Below are 23,185 nucleotides of genomic sequence, written 5' to 3'. Positions count from 1 at the left end.
CCCAGGTAAATCCCAGCTGTAGATGTAGATTTGTGAAAGTCGAACAATGGACCATGTTCACAATGATTCGCATTGTTACGCAGTGCTTTTTTTCATTAGTGGATATTCTTCCTGTTTGCAGATGAATCACAACCCTGAATCATTTGTTCTTAAATTTCAATCGCCTCGATTATGTTTCTAGGTTTGTCAGCACCATACCCGTGGTCGCGGGTTTCACCGAAGTGGTAAACATCCGATACCTGCATCACTTTGGGCTTTCCCCCCACATTAAGCTGACACGACATGATATAACTGGAATACTGTTAAACGCAACCCTCTCACTCACCATGCTCACTCACTCTTAAATTTCAGAGATTGAAGATAGGATATTGTAATCCCGAAACATATAGGCACAGTGAATGTTATGCTATTTATTGCCAGCTGGTAAATACCAGAGAATCTGCACACACTGGTGTTTAACAGTTTCTGTTATTAGCCATGTATTTTACACCAATATAATTTATAATGTATCACAGTACATTTGTTTTTAATCCCTTTATTGTATCATGGGCTTTTGACCGGGATGCAATATTGAGTCGTTACACCACTGTTGCCTAGTGGTTAAGCATTCTCTCATCACGTCGAAGGCTTGGGTTGATTCCCCACATGGGTACTTTTAGTGAAGCCCATTTCTGGTGTCCCTAGCCATGATATTGCTGGAATATTGCTAAAAGCGGCGTTAATCAAATCACTCACTCCATCACATGAACAAGTTCAAGCTTTTACTGTTGTAACCATGGTAATGCATTCTTGTGTCTGTTCCAGGCATCAGCCATGTACAAGATAACCCAAGGTTTGACGTCACTGGACCCGATTACGTCAAAGAAGGAGATGAGATTAACTTGTCCTGCACGACAGATGCAGACGTGCAGTTCATGGCATCAAAACAGCTGGCTATTGTCCACAAGAACCTGGTAACCGAAACCGAGACGATCATTTCAGAGCAACAACGTCTTCTTGTTTCCCCAGCAGATAATTATGTGATCAAGTTTGAAATGATACCTATTGTTCGTGTCATCCTCAAAATAAAGTCAGGTAAGTACAGCGGCTGTACAGTGTAATCAGGGCAAGAACTTAACTTTACTCCATAAAGAATCTATAAGGTATTACTGATATTGCACAATATAAATACTACAGAATATGTATGCCAATGTGTTTGGAAAATACCTGTAAATTGCGTATTCAAAGTCGTGGATATCTTCATCTTGTTGACAAACTTTACAAAAGTGACACGGCGAATTGTGATTATGAAATGCAGAAATTAGCATCTTATTCGTGCGACAACAAATTGAAACCATTTGTGAACAGGTTCCTGTCTAATATGTGTATTACGCGTACATTGTGACCATAGCAACATCCCAACATAACGGCAGCCACCAACAAAGTTGTGAAAAATTGTGAGTGGGGAGGCAGTTGTGTAGATTCTTATATATTCAGGTTTGTAACAAATTGCAGATGAAAGTACAGGAAGAACTTATTCAGTATATTGTAATACGTATCGCAATCTACAAATCATTATTGCAATAATTACATTAAGTAATACGTTACCACTGTTATACCGAGGCTGTTGTCTCCCACAACTGCTGCTATAGCGAAATCTACCACAGAGATCTCAATTACCTCATGCAGCACGTGCGTAGCCACCTAGCTGCCATGTGACACCCTTCACTCTTGTCTCCTTCGTCTGCGTAGCAAGACGTGTATACCTACTGCTGAAGCGTTCCTTGAATATTTGGTGATATTTATTATAGTTTATTCTCTAATAAACTGTGCTTTTATGGGGCGTTGCGGTAGCTACGCTTGGTTATAATTTTCCCGCCAAACGGAAAAATTTTCTCGCCCTTTTTTCTGTATACTTGCGTGGTTCGCGTATGCACGTTGTGTTTTACGTTTCCCCTGTTCTTGTATGTTTTGGGGGTTAAAATCACTTATTTCTTTAATAAAAGTTATATGTGTATGTTATATGTTCACATTGCTCGTTTATTTTCTTGTGAAAATGCTCGTTTGTGAATCATTGTGGTGCGTGCGTTCTAACCATGTTTTGTTCTTTGTTTATAGAATACAAACAATGTCTGACATGGAATTGTCCCCAGTCTCCACCCCCTCAACCCCTGCTCCTCGGAGTTGCGGGGTGTGCCGAAAATTTTTGTCGTCCCGGGATCCCCACGATCGTTGCCCACGGTGCAGGGTTCCTTGCGGGGACACCCAGTGCACCCTGTGCGAAGGTCTAGGGCCTGCGGAGTTTGAGCGTTACCGACTGTACGTCCAGTCCGTCTCCACCCCTGTGGTCGCCGGTTCGTCCGGTCGGGGTCCCCGTGCGAGTACCACCTCCTTGGCTGCGGCGGATCCCTTTGCGGCCCTCGGGCTGTCTGGGGATTCCGTCGCCGTATTGTTGTCGAAACTTGTGGACTCCAAGCTGGCAGCCTTATCCCAAGATAGGCCGACGGCTGTTCCGTCCCCGGGCTCTTCGGTGCCCGCGGGTTCGGACGCGGGGTCCACCGGTACAGCGGCGGCTGCCGTTGTTACCGGTCCTTCCCCCGAACCGTTGCTTCCGCTATCGGTTAAGGACCGCGTGGCCATGGTTTATGATCTCTTCGAGGACATGCCAAAGCCCCTGCCGATACCGCGGGGAATCCAAGGTTCCGTGGGTTCCTCCGAGGTGTACGACGAGACGTCCGACATGGCTTTACCGGCATCAACCTTGCTGCGCGGGATTAAGCCTTCTTTGGATAAGGCCTTCGCGGCTGCGGAGATGAAATACCTATCCAGTGGGGCCGTTTGGAGTCACCAATCGTTTTGGCAATGACGATTGAGCCTTACGGTATGCGCTTGACAGTGCTTTGGTATTCCTATTGACCTTTTTCACACTTTCGCCATCTTGGATCGAAAACGAGGCTTGGAGAGCATAGCTCCATGCAGTGAGAGTCGCATCAGCCCATAGGGAATAGACAGCATGTTGTGCATTTCACTGATGGACATTTCAAACAAACAAAAAATGGTATCCTCTGTATATAATACAGAAGATATTTCACATTAAATCATGAGGTCCAACTAAAATATGCCTGTTATACACTGGAATTAGCATTTTGCTGTCAGGATCCCGGAAGTGAATCGAAAGGTGCATTTCGAGATACATATTTCAGAAATAGATTGTTTTATCATAACCTCGTCGGAATATAGGTACAATGTGACAGTACATTCAATGACAGAAGTTTTCTATGGTAAATAAACCGCATAACATGAAACACGTCAGTGTACTTTTGCAAAATTGCTCAGTCAATGCGTGGCTTGGCGAACTCTAGATCAAGATTGAGATCATGTTTATTTCACGTTTCATAGTGGTGTTTGCTGCACAACGCACTATCGTTTTGCCATGAGTCCAGTTGACAAAAGACACTTTTTCTGCTATGATTTTCATTTTAACATATTACAATGTTAATTATGAAAATAGTTTGTGTGTCAAAATAAATATTCAGAAGGGGCAATAACCCTATTCAGTGTGTACAATGACAGATGATACTTTACTTGTTCTTCAAACATCACTTACTTAACTGATTATTGCCGATTGAGATTGCACCGTGCACTACAAAAGTAATAATGTGTGAACTGTTTAAAATAAGTTAAAAGGAAACTAAAAATTGATAAATATAAATAATGCATGAAATTGAAGAAATATAAGAATTGATACAACTACCAACTTCTTGAACACCCTCACCTAATCCTGTATGATGAAAGGTAATTTTATATCAAAAGGAAGCTACTAATACATTTATCCTGAATAGTTTGAAAATGTCTTGATCAGATATGAGTACAGATAAAATAACAAAAGATAAAAAGGAATCCACTTCAATTGGTAATCAAACCAAGATAAAATATATGTATCGGTACAAATTATGTTGATGGAACAATCTGGATTTCTCATATTTGACAAAGAAAAACAAACCAAAATTTTCATATCTTTATTTCTCACAATATAAGTTTTCAAAACTCAACATGGACTGGGTGTCTTTGTCAGTCAAAAGCACCTAATTAAATTCCAGGAGAAAATAAATTTCTTGCTTGTAAACAAATGGTACAATGTGCTTTTTCAGTGTCAGATAAATATTGGCCATGCTGATTTGTGAGTGAATAAGGCTTTTCAGTTCCTCGTCCTATTTAAGAGAAATGTGACAGGAACCACATTTGTTGATTGAATGAATATGGCTTTTCACTTCCTCGTCCTTTGACAGGACGCACATTGTAACCATTGTGTTACTGTCAGCAGAAAGCTCCTCCAGACATCCATCACCGGATACTAGTACTTCATTGTGTTGACTAGCTGGCCTGAAATGAATAATTCTATTATATTGTAATAATATTCCTACTTCAATAACATTTTTTATAAACAATGCATATTCACCTTCTCTCAAAATATTGCTTATTTAGAAAACAACATTCATCTGAAATAGAGAAGTTTAAGGAAAATTAATCACAGTGTGTAACATTACATGCTACATGTACTTTAGAACAATCTTGAAGGCATCAATTCATCTGATATGTCGAAAACTCAAACAGTATATTCTGTGTAAAGGGTAAACTCAACAGATGCATCAATTTAATGACAGTGTACTACAGCTCTTTATATCAATGTCACACAGAAATTCACTCTCGTTTTAATGGAACACGTTTTGATATTTGTATTACCGGTATGTATTTAATCATGACCATGCTGAAAACATACTTTCGCTAGAGTGAAAAAAATAAGATTTGTATTAAAATCAGGTGAAATATCACGTTTTGTCACACCTACAATCAGTCTGCCTCATTGACACTATGGTTTTCTGAGTAAGGTCATGAAGATCACAAAGAAAATATAAGACTTGAATTTATTTTGTCAAATGCAATATTTATATCTTCATGTGGTTTACTAAAGTTGATATTCTGACTTGAAAATATTAACTTTGTCAGATCACAAGATGAAATATTATTAAACATATTTTATTGTCCAAAAAGACAAAGGGCAGCACTTATTACCGCCTTCTCCCTATATACAGTTAAACATAATATTGCATAATGAAAATGAACAGTTTACAGTTGAAGCTTCACATTATGGAAACATAGTGCGCAATATATATATACAGTGCTCATATGAAGGATATGTACAATGTGCTGGAAAGTGAAGACAGTGTGTATCTCATACATATTCTAATATTATACATTTTAGTGTTGAATATAGATTTAACAATATTAATGATTAACAGTTTGGAAACAATAATATGCTAGCTACTGAATCTGTTAGTCGTTTCTATAAATTTGTGTACAGACAAGAATATTTTTGTATTCAGGAAAACATCTAAGTTTGAATCACCAAAAAGAAAACTATGTAGAGTATTTTGTCCTCCAAGATTATCGATAGCTGTCAGTAATGTCTGCCTAAAATCATCATATAAGGTACATTCGAAGAAGAAATGGAATGAATTTTTACAAGGAGCATGCTATACAAGGAGCATGAGATAAATTCATGCTATCATCGTTATTTGACAAGAAAAACAAATTTCTTCTATGTATTTATATTTTTTTATTTTTCACGTTTTGATTGAATTATAAAAAAATATCAAAATGATCACACCACTTGACGTGATTGAAATAAACTAAAGTTCTAAAGATTGTTAACAATAGTAAAATATTACATCATAACAATATAATTATTGCAAAATGACACAGTAAGCACAACTATATTCTTATATATAAATTGATATGATTAATAATCAATAATACATGGCAATTGCTTGCACCCAAAAATATCCTTTTGTTTTAAAAGTTTCAAAACATGTTTGTGGACATAAAACCAGATGGGTTTCACAATTAAACAAAGGGAATAAATGAGTTATGATTGCAATACGCATTGGAATTAAAAATAATTCTTTTTATACTTTAAGTTTTTAGTAATGTCAATATCAATTTATGCATTTGAAATATTTGAATACAAACTGTTAAAGAGTTATCTGTTTCTGTAAATTATATAAAGATCACATGTAGATTGAACATTTACTGGACATTATATTAGTTGGGTTTTTGTTCATTTCATGACATGATTAAATTGGTACAGTAAAGTAAATATCATTTTGGTAGAAATATTAATTGTTACCAAAATTGCAGATCAAACTGTACTTTACTTTAAATATTTACACACCCTTTATGTAATAATTCAGTTGAAATATTACACCTCATGCTATCTAATCTGTCAACATTGACAATCAAAATAACAACTGTTTACAATCCCAACAGCACAAGTAGATCTAGAGGTCTAATATTTTATTGGAATGCATTTGAGTCCATTACAATTTACATCAAATACACAACTGATGCAAACTTCTGATTTGTTACGATTTTAAATTCTCAGTAGGTTACAATTTGATACATTATATCAACATATCAATTTAGTTAGTTTCTGACATATATCTAGATATGGTCAAAAGGTCAATATTTCGACTTCAAATACAACCCGCAAAGTTATTTAAACTCACAATAAATAGTTTGGCTTAATGGTGTGTAAACAATGAAATTTTTTTTTTACAAGATTTCAGTAGAATTTGTATTAAGTCTGTTCAGCTACCATAAACTGCAGTGGGAGTTACCAGGTGGTCATGGATATTTTAAATTGAAATCACAACAGAACGGCCAGACTCAAATTTATATCGGTAAGGAGACCAGATAACAGTAGAATAGTTTGTCAATAAGAATAATGTTCAATACTTACGATAAATGTACCGGGATGGTTAAATTGTCACAGTTTGTCCCGATTGCATGCCTTGTTGACATCTCCATGTGTTTCATGTGCTATCCAGCCTTCACCTTCTGCTCTCCAAGCCTCGCTTTCAAACCGGAAGTAGCGAAGTGTGAAAAAGGTCAATATAGGGTAACGCCTATTGAAAAGCGGAACAAGTGCAGCGACACCAAGCGGAGGATCCGGGAACCAGTCTAGGTAACGCCTAGCTAGGTGCATGCGCATCGAGTGCTTCCGCCTTGGTGTTTACTTCCGCTGGTCGGAAGGAACGCTAGCAGTCAGGATTCGGCTTGTAGGTGCTCCCCACCGCCTTCTGTGGTAGTCAGCCTCGGTATAACAGTGGTAACGTATTACTTAATGTAATTTGTAGAATTTTCCTTTTCGGAATATTCTATAAGTAATACGTTACCACTGGGCTGCTGACCGCCCGTCCGTCCCCCGAGCACTTGCTCTCGCCAGAGACAAGAGTGAAGGGTGTCACATGGCAGCTAGGTGGCTACGCACGTGCTGCATGAGGTAATTGAGATCTCTGTGGTAGATTTCGCTATAGCAGCAGTTGTGGGAGACAACAGCCTCGGTATAACAGTGGTAACGTATTACTTATAGAATATTCCGAATAGGAAAATTCTACAAAATTGCACTATGAAAGTCGGGCCAATACCCATCATAGTTATGAGCCAGTGTCCGTCTTGTAAGTCGGATATCATGACATCATACTGTTTGATTTGACATCACGTTTTTCAGACCCATACTGAGTACCAATACTTGAGTCTGGCATCTTCCCGAGGCAAGAGAGTAAACTGACTATAAAAGTCCAGTTTCCACCCTTGCCGAACTAGGCTGGTATTATGGAGTTACATTTTCTCTAGACTAACGAGTCTATGCATAGTCCAATCAAAATGGCGCACCGAAATCAAAATCCGGTTCGTAAACGGTCGTGCAGGTTTCGATCGATTGCAGGATTTGCAAAGCATGTGCACCGCAAACTCGTGATTTGATGCATTTCGCGATGTAAGACCTGTTTTATCACAATATAGATCTTGATTATGGAGCAGATTGTCCTGCCTGAGCGCCACCATTTTGTGTGAAGCAAACGTAAGTGATACGAGAGGTGGAATCTGATTGGTCCATAGGAGAGGCTTAGAAGGGACATAATTGGTAATAGCCACTGGTGGCGCAACGATCGAGCCCAGTCATTCCAGCCTAGTTCGGCAAGGGTGGAAACTGGACTTTAAAAGTCAGTTAACTCCCTTGCTTCGAGAAGATGGAGTCTGGTGACTGTTACCATGGTCACAAGATAGATCAAATTGTAGAAAATAATTGTTTTTACTTTTGACTTCACAATGAAAAATTTGTTACATTTGTCCCTGATTATAAGCTGAATGTCGGTTTTGAGTACAAACATTTATAGATAATATCACACCCGTGAAGATCTGGGTTAGAATAGGTCTTCAACAACCCATGCTTGCCGTAAGAGGCAACTAATGGGATTGGGTGGTTAGGCACGTTGATTTGGTTGATGCATGTCGTTCTATCCCAATTGCGTAAATCAATACCCATGATATTGATCACTGGATTGTCTGGTCCAGATCGAACATTTATGGTGCACCATCATATAGCTGGAATAGTGCTAAGTGCGGAGTTAAACAACAAAGAAACATCCCATGGTCGTATATTCAGCTCAGTGTATTCAGCTTGTGGTTAAAGTGTTCGATCTTCATGCCAAAGACCCAGGTTTCGGTTTCCCAGATGGGTACAATGTGTGAAACCCATTTCTGGTGTCTCCCACCATGATATTGCTAAAGGGGTAAGAACCCTACTCTCTCACTTACTCATTCAGCTCAGTGGACCGTTTTCCTGCTTACTATGAACACTGTTTTGAACCTTGTGTTTTTGCTTTATGTAAGAAAATCGGTAGGAAGTCAGCTACCAAGGATATAGTCGACCGTTCTTTCGCCTCTAGTCCAAAGCCCTAGTAAGCTCAGCTAAAAATAGTCCATATATGAACATTAAATCTTCTGAAAATAAGAAGAAGAACCATGTTCGGGCCAGTAAAAAAGTCACAAGTCTTTGTCAAAGTCTGTTTAATACCGGATTTTGAGATCTTGTAAAATTGTGTGATTGAATTGTTTCCAGCTACTGCTGCTGCTGACGGGGAATACACATGTCGCACACAGAAGAGAGGGACCAGTGATGCTCTAGAGTCAGCAACCAAGACGGTGGTTTTCCTCGGTAAGTGAGTCTGGGATAGCATAAGGAGTTTTCAACCAAGCAACTTGATGTTTTAGTTGTGCAAAGCATGTTTTAGTTCAAGATAAAGAAACAAGCCCTGGTTGAAGCATTGACTACAAGCCCTAGTTGAAGCATTGACTAGAAGCCCTGGTTGAAGCATTTCCTGCAAGCCCTGGGTGACACATTGACTGCAAGCCCTGGTTGAAGCATTAACTGCAAACCCCTGGTGACACATTGACTTCAAGCCCTGGTCGACACATTTACTGCAAGCCCTGGGTGACACATTGACTGCAAGCCCTGGGTGACACATTGACTGCAAGCCCTTGGTGACACATTGACTAAAAGGCCTGGTTGAAGCATTTGCTGCAAGCCCTGGTTGAAGCATTGACTGCAAGCCCTGGGTGACACATTGACTGCAAGCCCTGGGTGACACATTGACTGCAAGCCCTGGGTGAGACACTGACTGCAAGCCCTGGTTGAAGCAATTGCTGCAAGCCCTTGGTGACACATTGACTGCAAGCCCTGGATGAAGCATTAACTGCAAGCCCTGGGTGACACATTGACTGCAAGCCCTGGGTGACACATTGACTGCAAGCGCTGGTCGACACATTTACTGCAAAACCCTGGTTGACACATTGACTGCAAGCCCTGGGTGACACATTGACTGCAAGCCCTTGGTGACACATTTACTGCAAGCCCTGGGTGACACATTGAATGCAAGCCCTGGTTGACACATTGACTGCAAGCCCTGGTTGAAGCATTGACTGCAAGCCCTGGTTGAAGCATTTGCTGCAAGCCCTGGGTGACACATTGACTGCAAGCCCTGGGTGACACATTTACTGCAAGCCCTGGGTGACACATTGACTGCAAGCCCTGGTTGACACATTGACTGCAAGCCCTTGGTGACACATTGACTGCAAGCCCTGGGTGACACATTTACTGCAAGCCCTGGTTGACACATTTACTGCAAGCCCTGGTTGAAGCATTGACTGCAAGCCCTGGTTGAAGCATTTGCTGCAAGCCCTGGTTAAAGCATTTACTGCAAGCCCTTGGTGACACATTGACTGCAACCCCTGGTTGAAGCATTTCCTGCAAGCCCTGGGTGACACATTGACTGCAAGCCCTCGTTGAAGCATTTGCTGCAAGCCCTGGTTGAAGCATTTGCTGCTAGCTCTGGGTGACACATTGACTGCAAGCCCTGGTTGAAGCATTGACTACAAGCCCTAGTTGAAGCAATTGCTGCAAGCCCTTGGTGACACATTGACTGCAAGCCCTGGATGAAGCATTAACTGGAAGCCCTGGGTGACACATTGACTGCAAGCCCTTGGTGACACATTGACTGCAAGCCCTGGTCGACACATTTACTGCAAGCCCTCGTTGACACATTGACTGCAAGCCCTGGGTGACACATTGACTGAGTAGTATAGGTAATGGGGGTTCTGGACCACTTCCACTGGAGCAGGATTAATATACCTATACTGCTACTACAGGGGGGATTTTTTATGTCAAAATGATTATGCGATTTAACGATAGTCATGAGTTGTATTAAACGAAACATCAATATTAATTAATAATGGATAAAATTTACTATAGCCCACGAGGATATTGGAAAGGTGTAGGAGCAATAAAAAAATTAGCCACCACGGCTAAGGTATCTAAAGATGTGGCAAAGGATTGGTTAAAGAAACAAGCGATGTGGCAGATATATTTACCGGCACCGCGTTATATACCGAGGAAGAAGTTTGATATTTTTACGACGAATGAAGTTCATCAGGCTGACCTCTTGTTTCTTCCCCACGATAAGGTAAAACGCAAAACGTACAAATACGCTTTAACCGCTAAAATGGCCTAAGCTATTTCAAGTAGATCCCGGTCGCGAGTTTATGGGATCGGTAACTAAACTGTTAACAAAGAACGATGTCAAAATCGTCCGTGGTGAAAGAGAGGCCCACCGCAGTCAAGCTATCGTCGAAAGATTTAACAGGACATTAGCGGAACGTTTGTTTGGCTATCAGTATGGGATCGAAATGAAATCGGAGCGATTGAGATCAACCGAATGGGTGACACGATTATCAGCCGTTGTATCAGCGCTGAATAATGAAGTAACGAGATTAATAGGGAAGAAACCATCCCATGCTATTAAAATGAAATCCGTGACTTCCGAATCTTCAGCACCGAGGAGAGGCAAAGAACGAAAACTTCCGGATAGAGTAAGGGTAAGATATTTATACCAGCTCGGTGAACTCGAAGGAGGCCTACGTCGCGCAACCGATCCCATATGGTCCCTTAAGACGTATAACATTAGTCGATTGGTTACGAAAGAAGGAGAGCCTATTCTTTATTATCTTCAAGATGGACCGGGTAGGGCATTTGTACGAGAAGAGTTGTTCATAGTTCCTGACGGTACGGTATTACCACCATAACCATAAGCATAGGTAGTTACACCATCATTATCAATCCATCTCTTTGTATCTAAGGGGGATAATGATGTCTTGTTCATTCTTAATCCATATATCCTATGATCGTAACTTCTTAAAGAGTTCATCTCGTGTTTGAACGTTCTACCGTTGAATAATGATTCTTTATACTGTTCGTGTTTGATATGCTTTTTTACAACATACTTCTTAACGCCCTTAGCTTTTCTAATCTCTCCATTATCGGACTTCTTTATAGAATACATCTTAGGTCTTAATCCTACATACTCCGCTATAGGGGTCCCAGCACATTCATCCTTCATCTTACCTAACACCTTTTTATTTACAACGCTGTGCAGTGGATTATCTTTAGGATAATCGCTAGTGTCGTACATATCTATTTTTTCTGCCATATCTTTATACACATCCTCGGTTTGTATTTCCATCAACAAAGAATCTGTGTCGGTATATAAAACCTCGCATCTATCACCGTATTGCTTCTTAAGTTCGTTGTAATAAAAGTCATACATTAAATGTTTTGACAAGTCGAGAATACTCATACCGACGTACACAGGTATGTTGAATTTTATATTACTCTTCTGCATATGCAACGCGGCTAAGTCGTTATCAAATATCTTGCTTCTGTTAAAAGCCGGGCTGGCTATAAGTTTCCTGAGTCTTTCTTCCTCATTAGATCTGACTAATTTAACATCAACACGCTTCCTTAGATTCTCCATAGTTTTACCAAATACTGAGTTATTCATGAGCTTATACAGATTCTTTTCGAAATCGCTGGTAGCTATCTTTCTTAAATCTGTGTTCAACCTTATATAGGGCTCCATCCAAGGGCTTTGATCAAACTTTAGAACTCTGTGTATTTTCTTAAGTTTCATACCTAACGATAGATACAACTGGAGATTTCTGTAGTGAACTATATATTTTGTCTTATCCGTCAAATTTGGTACGAGTTTTTCTACGTTAGCTAACCTACTATTACCCATCAAGGAGCGTTGATATTCCGACATCCAATCTTTATTAACCATTAATCTTTCGGGAGCTAGCGGATAACTGTTATGATCTTTATGTAACGAACTTGGATATTCCAAGTCAACTTCTAGTATGTACCCTTTATTCACTTCGATATTATTGATATTATTCACATTGATATCATCGACCCATTCAAAACCACCTGTGGGTAAAGGTTGACTCATAGCCCATCCGTACAAATTGTTAGCGTCGAGATATAATATGTGCGTGTCGGGTTTACTGGGATCGTATCCTTCCACTAATTTATTATTAGCCTTAGAATACCTTTTAGCTGCCATCGATATACCACCTCTTAATCCTTTCTCAATAAACAAGTGCATATCGTAATCTGTTAGTAATTTTAGTTCTACGCCGGTCTTCTTCAACAATGCATCCCACGATAGTCCGGGACTGGAATAGTACCATGCCGGGTCCAAGCCGTATTGTTTGAAACATGTCTTTCTAAATATCTCGAATATATCGGCGAGTAACAGTACATCTGTTTTTAAGTACAGATCGTGATAATCGCCTAAATTCTTACAACCTAATTTATCCCACACCGTCAGAGCGTGTTCATAATCGGCATCTGTTATTCTAGATTCTGTTAAGTTACTATAGAATGATTCGAGGGGTGGTAATTCAGTTTCTTCGAATCTAGACCAATCATCCATATATTCGTAAGGATATACACCTTTTCTCAGCAACAAATGACGAGTTATCTTATCGGTATATTTATTTGTTATCGCGAAGTCATCGGGATTGTTCGCATTAGCTAAATTGTCCAGGGAAGATAACAGAAACTGTACGGAGTCTATGAATCTAAGCCCATTACTTTGCTTTGTTCTAGATTTCCCATCCTTGATCCTATAATGTATAGGTTTAGTCAACGAGAACGATATGTATTTTTCCATATTGTTAGGAATGCACGTTAAACCGCCGTCGGTCTTCGAGATAGCTTGCATAATGAGATGTGAATCGTATCCCCTAAGGTTATGAAACACAACGGGGATGGGTATTGTTTGAGAGTTCATTTTTAGTTTCAAGTTACACTCGTTATGAGCGGCTCCCCGATAATTACCCGTGACGTGGCAATGATCTCTTATGGAATTCCCATCCAGGGGTTTATTACAAACGTGACAACTCGTTGACTTCTTATAGGCACTCCAATCATCCCTCGTCATACGCATGGGTATCTTACACGATAGTTTTTCCCTGATTATTCTCTCTTCATTTTGTAGATATTCTAGGAACTTTCCCGCTGCATCGGGACCTCTGTAAATCACGGGAGTGTTTGTTTTCCCATCATACCTTACAACTATATATCCAAACCCACAAGGAATATGTTCTTGAGTTTTGTACGTAAAACTATTATCTTGATTATTATGGTTGGTATTTTCTATGGGTTTGATAAGCGCTTCGAAGTCGGCGTAAATTACGTACGGTACTGGCATTTGATTACAATAATGTTCAAATTTTAATATATTTTTTCCCTCTTTAGGCATATCGATCCTGATAGCATTCTGCCCAACACCTCTACAGTCTTCTTTATGCGCTTCTAATAGATCTTGTCTGCTGTACCCATGCAGGCATCTTTCACAGAAATATTTCTTTTCTTTATGTTTTGTTTGATCGTATAATAGCCTGTTTAAACTCTTTATCCACGTATAATGATATTTACCATCTTTTTCGATCAGAAATGAATTGATTCTGGGGATATTTTCCGGAGCGGAGCTTATCCTGTGTACAACAATTCCTTTAGAATGTCCAAAAACATTTATAGCTAAATTATTTTGCTTTTCCACCTTATCAATTTGTGATATTGGTGTAGGTTCGTCTATACCATCGAAGTTGAGTCCATCGTTTTGGGGATAGCTAGAAGGTCTATCTGGATGCTTGTCTACGGGGAACAATGCAGATCTTATCATCATTCTTAAACAGTCATCGGATTTATTTTTTACGTTAATTATGGCTTTTTTCTTCTTATAATACGGAGGTAAATCTATATAAGATCCACCTTTGAAAGGCATATAATTCGCTATATCTAAATATAAACTATCGATTTTATCCACACCCCAACCAGAACCTCTATTAGTCCAGCGTTCTAAAGTTTCCTGTATCCTCTGAATTGATGTATCTAATGATGAATTTATAGTATCGGATTCGGTTATAACTTCTTGATTGCTACGGAAATATGGTTCGGTATATTCGGTGCTATCGTCTGTGTTACTTTTACTCAATGTCATTTTAATCGTCAGCTGGTATTTTATACTATGTAAGTCATCTAATTCCTCGTTAATTTTACTCGATATGATGGGCTTAATATCGTTAACATCCATGTTGGAATTAATATCCATCTTCCAACCTCTTAGATATTTACCAACGCCGGCGGATGTGGGTACAAATATTAATTCTTGTTGTTGTTGAATATCATTAACATTATTAGGTTGAATATTAACATTTTCAATAGGTTGATTATTATCTAGTAAAGTGATCAATTCAGCTCTTCTCATTCGAGAATAACCTCTCAGCCCACCGTTTCTCGCTCGAACTTTGAGTTCTCTAACAGTCTCGGGTCTGTTGTATTCCAAACCGAGTAAATCCATCAATTCAGCTTTTCTCATACGAGAATATCCACGCAGTCCACTTTGCTTTGCCATAGCTTTTAATTCTCTGACAAAAACCATTGTGGTTGAATGGTATATACAAAATGATTCATTTGTCTAAATGGTTGTTTTTCATATATAAATACGTATTCTCCCCAACCTATTCCTCTCATTGATGTAATCTCTCTTCCTAGCATAAATAATCTGCTTCCTGACCTTATCAGCACCGTGACTCTTACATAAACTGTAACTACATTTGACTCCAATCCCACATACAGAACAAACGTAATTTTTAAAACCCTTTCTGATGTTATAAGCGTGAGTGCCACAGTAAATACCCACCGATGGCTTCTGACATTGAATCGATTTCCCCATGAGTGTATATTTGCATAGATTCATGGTGGTTATACACATATCATATCATTTGTCTAAAAGGTAAAACACATCTACACTATTGATTAGGCAGTCAGCCAACGCTATTTATAGATCGCTCATAGCCACAGCTGTCACTCTGACTTATGCATGGTATAGCTGAAAATCAATAGAGAACTCAATCCAATAATAATAAATGTGACCTCTCGGTTCTTTTGTTCCTCTGACGGTGTATAAAACTGACTCATTGTTGGTCTCGGTATTGGGTCTAGTTTTTTCCCATAAACGAGGAAGTATTCGTGCATGGCAGATTCGACATCCTTAAACGTTTGAATTGAATGTCCTTCCTTAATCAGTTGTTCATGAATAAAGTCTAATCTCTTCATTCTCTGCTGTGTATATTGTAACTGGGCTGCTTGGTATTGTTCTAAAGCTTCGTTATGTCGTTTACGCTCCTCTTCAACTTCTTTAGCGTTTGATTCCCTCATACTAGAAAATAAAAAATTACTCCCCGAAAAAGCTAGAGCATTAACAACAGCTCCACCGACCATCATCGCAATTGATGCCATAGGTATAATAATATAAAATATTCAAATGTTTAATTACTTCATTATGTCTTCCGGGATAAGTCCTTGTTTGATGAGCATATCCTTCGTTGCCATAGCTAATCCAATATCAAGAATGGCCATTCCGATGTCATATCCATTAAAATCTAGCTTGGGTGGTGTGGCTTTAGTAATCATTTTAGCCATACGGGCATAGCCAATGGCCAAGCCGGTGACCACCGCTGAATGATACGTCGCGTTTACCAACATTTTACCGTCTGTAGCTGGAGTAGTCATGCTTCTTATAGCATTATATGGGGACTAACCTCTAATTGAACTTGTTGTTGCGGCGGGGGTGATGTTTTCTCTTCTCCGGTCTTATAAAAGAACCATACAACCGCTATACCAGCAACTCCTACTAGTGTCCATGTTTTAATCGGATTTGAATTATTTATTAATTTCGCTTTGCGCGCCAGCCCACCCTTTCTTCCTGCGGCTATTTTCAAAGGATTCTTTGTCACTCTGGGTTGTTTTTTTGTATTCACATGTGGTGCAATCGCTGGTGGTGGTTCCTCATTCACTTGTTGTGTGTTCACTTGTTGTTCCGCAATCTGTTGTGGTTCCTCGTTCACAATCTGTTGTGGTGTCACCTGTTGTGATTGTGTCTCCATTATTATTAAGTGGGCACGTATGTTTAAATTGACAATACCTAGCCGTTATTAAAGCTGTGGTGAACGGAGCTAAGAACATTCCGAATCTATGATAAAACTCACAGTTCACTGCGCTTATAGCATGTTCGATGAATGGGTCTTTCTCGAGAGATTCGCATAAATACAGGCGATGTTCTGCCGGGATGGGGAGAAACGTACTAGCTACGGCTGTGTATAGTTGTAATATAGAAGACCCTATCGTTTTAGTCATGGTAGCTCCCAGTCTAGACTCGTAACACGCGTACAGTTTTTTAATTTCTTCGTCGGTCATGTTATCAATTTTTTCGATGGTATAATTTTCTCCCAAATATTGAGAACATTTTCCACCGGCTACCAAAGCGGCGAGTCTTTCTCTATGTTTATCTAAAGATTTATCTACATTTTGATCTGCATCAGATTCTTTGAGCATTTGTTCGATGAGTTCGTCGCATTCCATAATGTAATACCTAAGGAGATATTTAAGTCTAACATAATATAATATGACATATCCAATACATCCCGTAATAATGAACTGTTGTGAAAGAATGAGGATTTCGAACCACATTTTTATGTAATATTAACCGCTAATGTTCAATTTGCTACATTTTTGCTACATTTTTGCTACATTTTGCTACATTTTGCTATAAATTTGCTACATTTTGCTAAGCAATTGCATAAGCAGCTGGTTGATCGGTTTTTAATACGAGTTTACAGTGCTTCGTTGCCGCTAACACTTTTCTGACTTTGTCTCGTTCGCCCTTGGTATAAATGACATCATTTTCGCGTAAACATTCCTCGAATGAATCTCTGTCTTTGCAATGAAAAAGCGCTACCCATTTGGTCTGCTCTCTGAGATCTTTCAGGACAGAGTTGTATTTTTGAGTAAGTACCCAAACGCTATGTTGAGTATGCCGACCGGAGAATGCTAAATAGGAAAGCATATCTTTCTTTTTTGTGAGTTCTTTACTCGCGCTGCAGTCGTCTATTACGAAAAGGGTCGATTCTCCTTTGTATTTTTCGTGACATATTCGGAGGCAGTCTTGTAAACGATCGCCCGGATCGACTCTGTGTACCCCGTCGTCATTCATTACCCAATCTCTCGATAAGTAGGTTTTATTAACGCTTATAGTCGGGCACAGAATAATGATATGATCGAAAACGTCCCGATATTGACTTTCTAAAATATCTAGAATAAAGGCTGTTTTTCCGCAGCCCGTTTGCCCGCATATGATAGCGCAGTGCGGATCTTTAGGTAAAAGATTATCAATAGATTGCTTGCACGAATCTCCCATTCTGTATATTAAGTTGCGCATCCATAATCACGTACAAATATATGTTTAATTTACCAGCCGCTTCCTGGAGCTTCGTTATCTGTATGGTGGCACCCTCGCTAGCATTTTCTATTCTCCTCCCACTGCCGTGTAATTGGTCATCGTCCGTTGTTCGCATGTCGAGCCATAGCGCGTACTTCGTGGTGAGGTATTCACCCATCGATACACTCCCGAGAGACAGATCTTTCACAACCGCAATAACTTCCGGAGAACGTTTTATAGAAGGAAGTTTTTTAATCTCATCCCACTGGTGATACGCTAGCATTCCTTGGCTATATAGTTGATTAGGAACGCCCTCGATAGTCAATTCTACTTTTGTAATCTTGGGATTGTAGAACTTCTCGGTATTTCTTTTAAACGCATCGGAGGGGTCCTCGAACAACATTAAAATACCCTTTAACGACCTCGTGGGAACGTTTAGATTGATATTCCACATCGTATCTTTTTTGTCCCTCGTGATCTTTCGATGTCGCAGCACGCGATCGTACAAAATGGCCAAACTTCCGGTATACTGGTTACGAATTTGTCTGGCTAATTCGGGATCCGTTATCATATCGTACTCCAGCGATATATTGTCAATGGAATAGCTAGCATCATCATTAGCAGATCTGATTACTCTACCGTAGTCATTAAAAGTGAGTTCGTATTCTAACCTATCGCCTAGGGATGCTTGATAAAAGGGCATGTGGGAATCTAGTAATTCAAAGTCTAGGGGAACATAGAATCTGTTACCTAATGCGTCGGCAACAGCCTTATCTTTTTCGTTGGTATCAACACCATTTTCAGCACCCACGCGCAGTCTCAATGTGTTCTTATTACAAATACCTTGGTACTGTAAGTTTTCCCGCTCTTTATCCGTTCTCCAGAGATCCATGTAGCAATAGTATACATCGCTATCGTCGATACTCAAAACCTCATTACCGCTAATTTTAATCGCGATTTTCTTAACGATAGCACGACCTATGTTCTGAACGGGCTCCCTGTTAACGTCTGTAGAAGTCAAACTAATCGTAAACGCTAGTCTGACAGTTCCCGGAACTAACACATCGTGTGCGCCGAGATTAGGAAAGCGAACCAGAAGCGTTTGATTCTGATCTATGGTACTAGGGTTATTAGTTATAGTTACAGACTGACGAATTGCCTTGACCCCTAATGGATCTCGAAGTCTACGTTGTGGGTTTAACTTGCGTCCGTATTGCGAAGACATTGTTTATATTGAAATTATGTACCCTATGTTTAATATAAAAATGGCTAATTTTGAACATAATGACTTAGATCTAAGTACACTTGATGACTTTGATAACCCAAACGAAGAGGGTACTGATGAAACCAACTTTGGTGGCACGAATCTTAACGATGAAATTTTACAATCAACCGTCAATGATTATTACGATGCATTAAAAGATGATAAAAATTATGTTATCCCAATAGGTCGTGACTATTCAAAGTTTAAGCTAGATGGTAAAGGAATATTGCGAGTGCGTGACTCTCCGCATATTGATCTTATGCATTATAGTACTCGTAAGCCCCTAGCCTTGTCTACTATAGCTGGTAAACATAGTCGCGAGTTTGTTCGTGATAAATTAGGTTTTGTAGAATACGGACGAGCAAAACTTCCCGCGAAGACTACTAAGGTTCTTCGAACCGTGCGTACTGAACTCGGTAATACAGATGATTTGGAAGCTGCCTCTAACGTGGCCTCGAACGGACTCGGAGAAATCTTAGATACCTATTACGATAATTCCACGGTCAGTGTATCACCATATTCAGAGTTCAGTATTAGGGAATTACGAGGTCTTGACAAGGCAATGCGAACAGTGCGGGGAGAACTCATCAATAATACAGCCAAGATATCCGAAATCGACAAGCATATAGCTCAAGAGAAAACAAAACTCGAACAGGCGGGCGATGAGTTCAGTAGACGCCGCGTAGCGGAAAGATTGCGTAACTTAGAAGACGAAAGATCGGCCCGCCTCGAAGCAGCTTCCAGTAATAGAAAGGCACTTCGTTCGCAAATCAGTCGTATTCGAGAAACTATCGATCAAGTCCTCAACGATGATACTACACTAGCCGATAAAATTAAAACATTGTTCAGAGAACAGGGAATAACCATTGCCAGTATTTTAATCGCGTTGGGTTTTATTATATCGACTTTGACTCTCTCGTTAACAGGTGGTAGTACAGGTGGTAGTACACCTCCTAGCGATAAAAATGGTATAAAAGAGTGGATAAAAAAGCATTTAAAAGCATTAGGTTCAGCACTGGGAAAGCTCGCTGAGAAAGCCGCGGCCGCACTTCCCGGTATAATAGGGAGTGTTGTTTCCTTGCTATTGAATTTATTAGCTAAGACCACCACTTGGCTTAGTCAAAACTTGTGGGGGCTGATCGTAGCAATTGCCGGGCTGTTGTACGTATTCGCTAAGAACTATTTAACCAAATCATGAGTAAGCCAACCGAGACTCCACCCACTACGAGCGCTGTTTTTTCATCGATATGTTGTTGATTTTTAGCCTCAATATGCGGCGGTACTTGTGCATTAGTAGATGGTTGAGCGATAGTTGGTGTTTGTGGCTTGACTATTCCCTTTTCGTCCGTGATCGTTTGCGTTATTAATTCAACGTTAATATCTGAATTTATACCTGGTTTTTGTTGATCGGTAGCGATAACAATTTTATTATTATAGCCTATCACTTGACCGATCTTAAGTTCCATATTACTCGGAGACATGTATAGTCCCGGCGCATAAACGAAGTCCACTTTTGATTGAGCGTACTGTAATGCATCTTGAAAACGCTTTATAGACGATGGTATGTCAACTGGTGAATTAATGGCGTCCTCCACGTTTGAGACAAACTGTTTTTGCGCATCAAACGCCGTCCCAGTACCGATAATGGACGTTCGTGTTTGCGATTGTGCTCCGAGAATTGCCCATACATAAGTTCTTATCGATTCATTAACTCTTTCAAATCCTGGGTTAGTAAAATTATTTTCCGTTTTATCATTAAGAAATTCATTCCAAGCATCTGTTGTATCGTTTGGATGCACAAACTTTGTTATAAGATAAGGAATGCCACTCTCAAAGTTCATACGATCTGCTCTAAACTGTTTATCCGAGAGAGCAAAGCCTGAAGGGATCACACCCGCTTTAATTAAATAATCGCTTTTATCTTTAATAGTTCTTTGTCCATTGTACGGAATACCTAGACCATGGCTAGGTCCACTAATGCGCCAATCTTTACTCGTAGAAACATTAAATTCATTACAAATACGTTCGAAGGCCCTCTTATTATAATGATTATTTGCATGATTCCATGCTGGATCCATCGGTAATGGAGCACTAATTTCTTTAAGTATACGTCTAATCTGATAGTACACGTGAAATAATATAACAGACTTATATAGTTTAAATCCTGGGACATTAACAGATACACCACATCCCGTTGTGGCACACCATACGGCAAAGTTTAACTGATTCTGCCAAAATTGCATCGGACGGTTAAACCAATCGTCCACCATTGTATCGTTAGTTGCCGTGAAACTGTATTTTTCAAAGATATCGTGGAATTTAACGGTAAACTCAGCACCGGAGGCAGTTACCATAATCGATTGATTAGTAATGTGAGTCGATTTCATATTTAAGTTATGATATAGTATCATTGTATATTTAATATGTATGTTACACTACCTGGAATAACAAATGGTCAGTCTATTGAACTGCTTCATACTATCGATAACTCGGATGGACAGCTTGAAGTCGCTATCTGTGACGTAACGTATTACCTGCTGTGGACCAATATAAGTGCTGCAAAAAGGAATAATAAGATGATTATACCAGGTGAAAACAGGGGTAGTGAAAAACTCATTATTATACCTGATGGGTATTACAGCGTATGCTCACTCAATGATGAAAATTTTAAGTCTAATGGAATGAGTATCACACAAAATGAGTCGAATGGGACAGTGAAAATATACACTGGAAAAACAGGTATAATTATTGACGAGAACTTAGCAATTACACTTGGATTTGGACAGTCAGTAGTATTACCACCTAAAAAAACAGTGACTGTATATGCATTACCCGATTTAGTTCCCTATAAAGAGTTGTGCATCCATCTTGATCAGATCAGTACAACGGATAATATTCAACAAGAAAGTCCTTCAACTCTACTCAGATGTGTTCCAGTTAAAGATGAAAAATATAATAGTGGTAGAACGGAATCTTTCTCAACATTACAATATAAAAAATTAAAGCGTGGTATTATTTCAGACCTCAAAATTTCTGTATTAGATGTAAAACATCAACCTGTACATATAGGATATTTAAGTGTAACGCTCCATGTTATAAATAATGGTTGATTCCATATTTAAGTTATGACATAGTATCATTGTATATTTGATATGTATGTTACACTCCTGGGAATAACAAATGGTCAGTCTATTCAACTGCTTCGTACTATCGATAACTCGGATGGACAACTCGAAGTCGCACTATGCGATGTAACGTATTACCCACTGTGGACCAATATAAGTGCTGCGAAAATTAATAATAGGATACATATATTAGATGAAGATGCTCCTGACAAATACATTACTATACCTGATGGGTATTACAGCGTATGCTCACTCAATGATGAAATTTTTAAGCCTAATGGAATTAGTCTCTCACAAAATGAATCGAATGGGATGCTGGAAATCGACACTGGAGAAAATGGTGTAATTCTTATCCCATACTTAGGAATTACACTTGGATTTGAGCTTAAAATTATAAGTTCTAACGAAACACAACATGGAAATACATTGCCCGATTTAGTTCCCTATAAAGAGTTGTTCATTCATCTTGATCAAATAAGCACAACGGATAATATTCAACAAGAAAGTCCTTCAACTCTTCTCAGAAGTGTTCCAGTGAAAAATGAAAAATATAATAGCGGTAGAACGGAATCTTTCTCGTCATTACAATATAAAAAATTGAAGCGTGGTATTATTTCAGACCTCAAAATTTCTGTATTAGATGTAAAACATCAACCTGTACATATAGGATACTTAAGTGTAACACTCCATATTAAAAATAATGGTTGATGCATCAGGCCCTGGAACAGTAAGACAATGTAATACAATTGCGCTTTCCGATCTCGGAGACACGGAAGGATTTGATAAACCCGGTGACA

The 23,185-nt window shown here is 39.3% G+C and overlaps 1 protein-coding gene across 6 annotated transcripts in view; it reads left to right on the top strand.

The window, feature by feature from the left end:
- LOC124142636 overlaps positions 1-23,185 on the top strand; it is a 246,291-nt gene that overhangs the window by 121,306 nt on the left and 101,800 nt on the right. For all 6 annotated transcript variants that reach the window (XM_048390407.1, XM_048390402.1, XM_048390393.1 and 3 more), the window contains 2 exons: positions 805-1,074; positions 8,942-9,037. In XM_048390407.1, the coding sequence (XP_048246364.1) occupies positions 805-1,074; positions 8,942-9,037 (366 nt within the window). The remainder of the gene's footprint in view (positions 1-804; positions 1,075-8,941; positions 9,038-23,185) is intronic.

Source organism: Haliotis rufescens, unplaced genomic scaffold (assembly GCF_023055435.1).
Source record: "Haliotis rufescens isolate VD_foot unplaced genomic scaffold, xgHalRufe1.0.p SCAF_10, whole genome shotgun sequence".
NCBI classification, from domain to species: Eukaryota; Metazoa; Mollusca; class Gastropoda; order Lepetellida; family Haliotidae; genus Haliotis; species Haliotis rufescens.
This window is presented reverse-complemented; position numbering and strand designations above follow the sequence as displayed.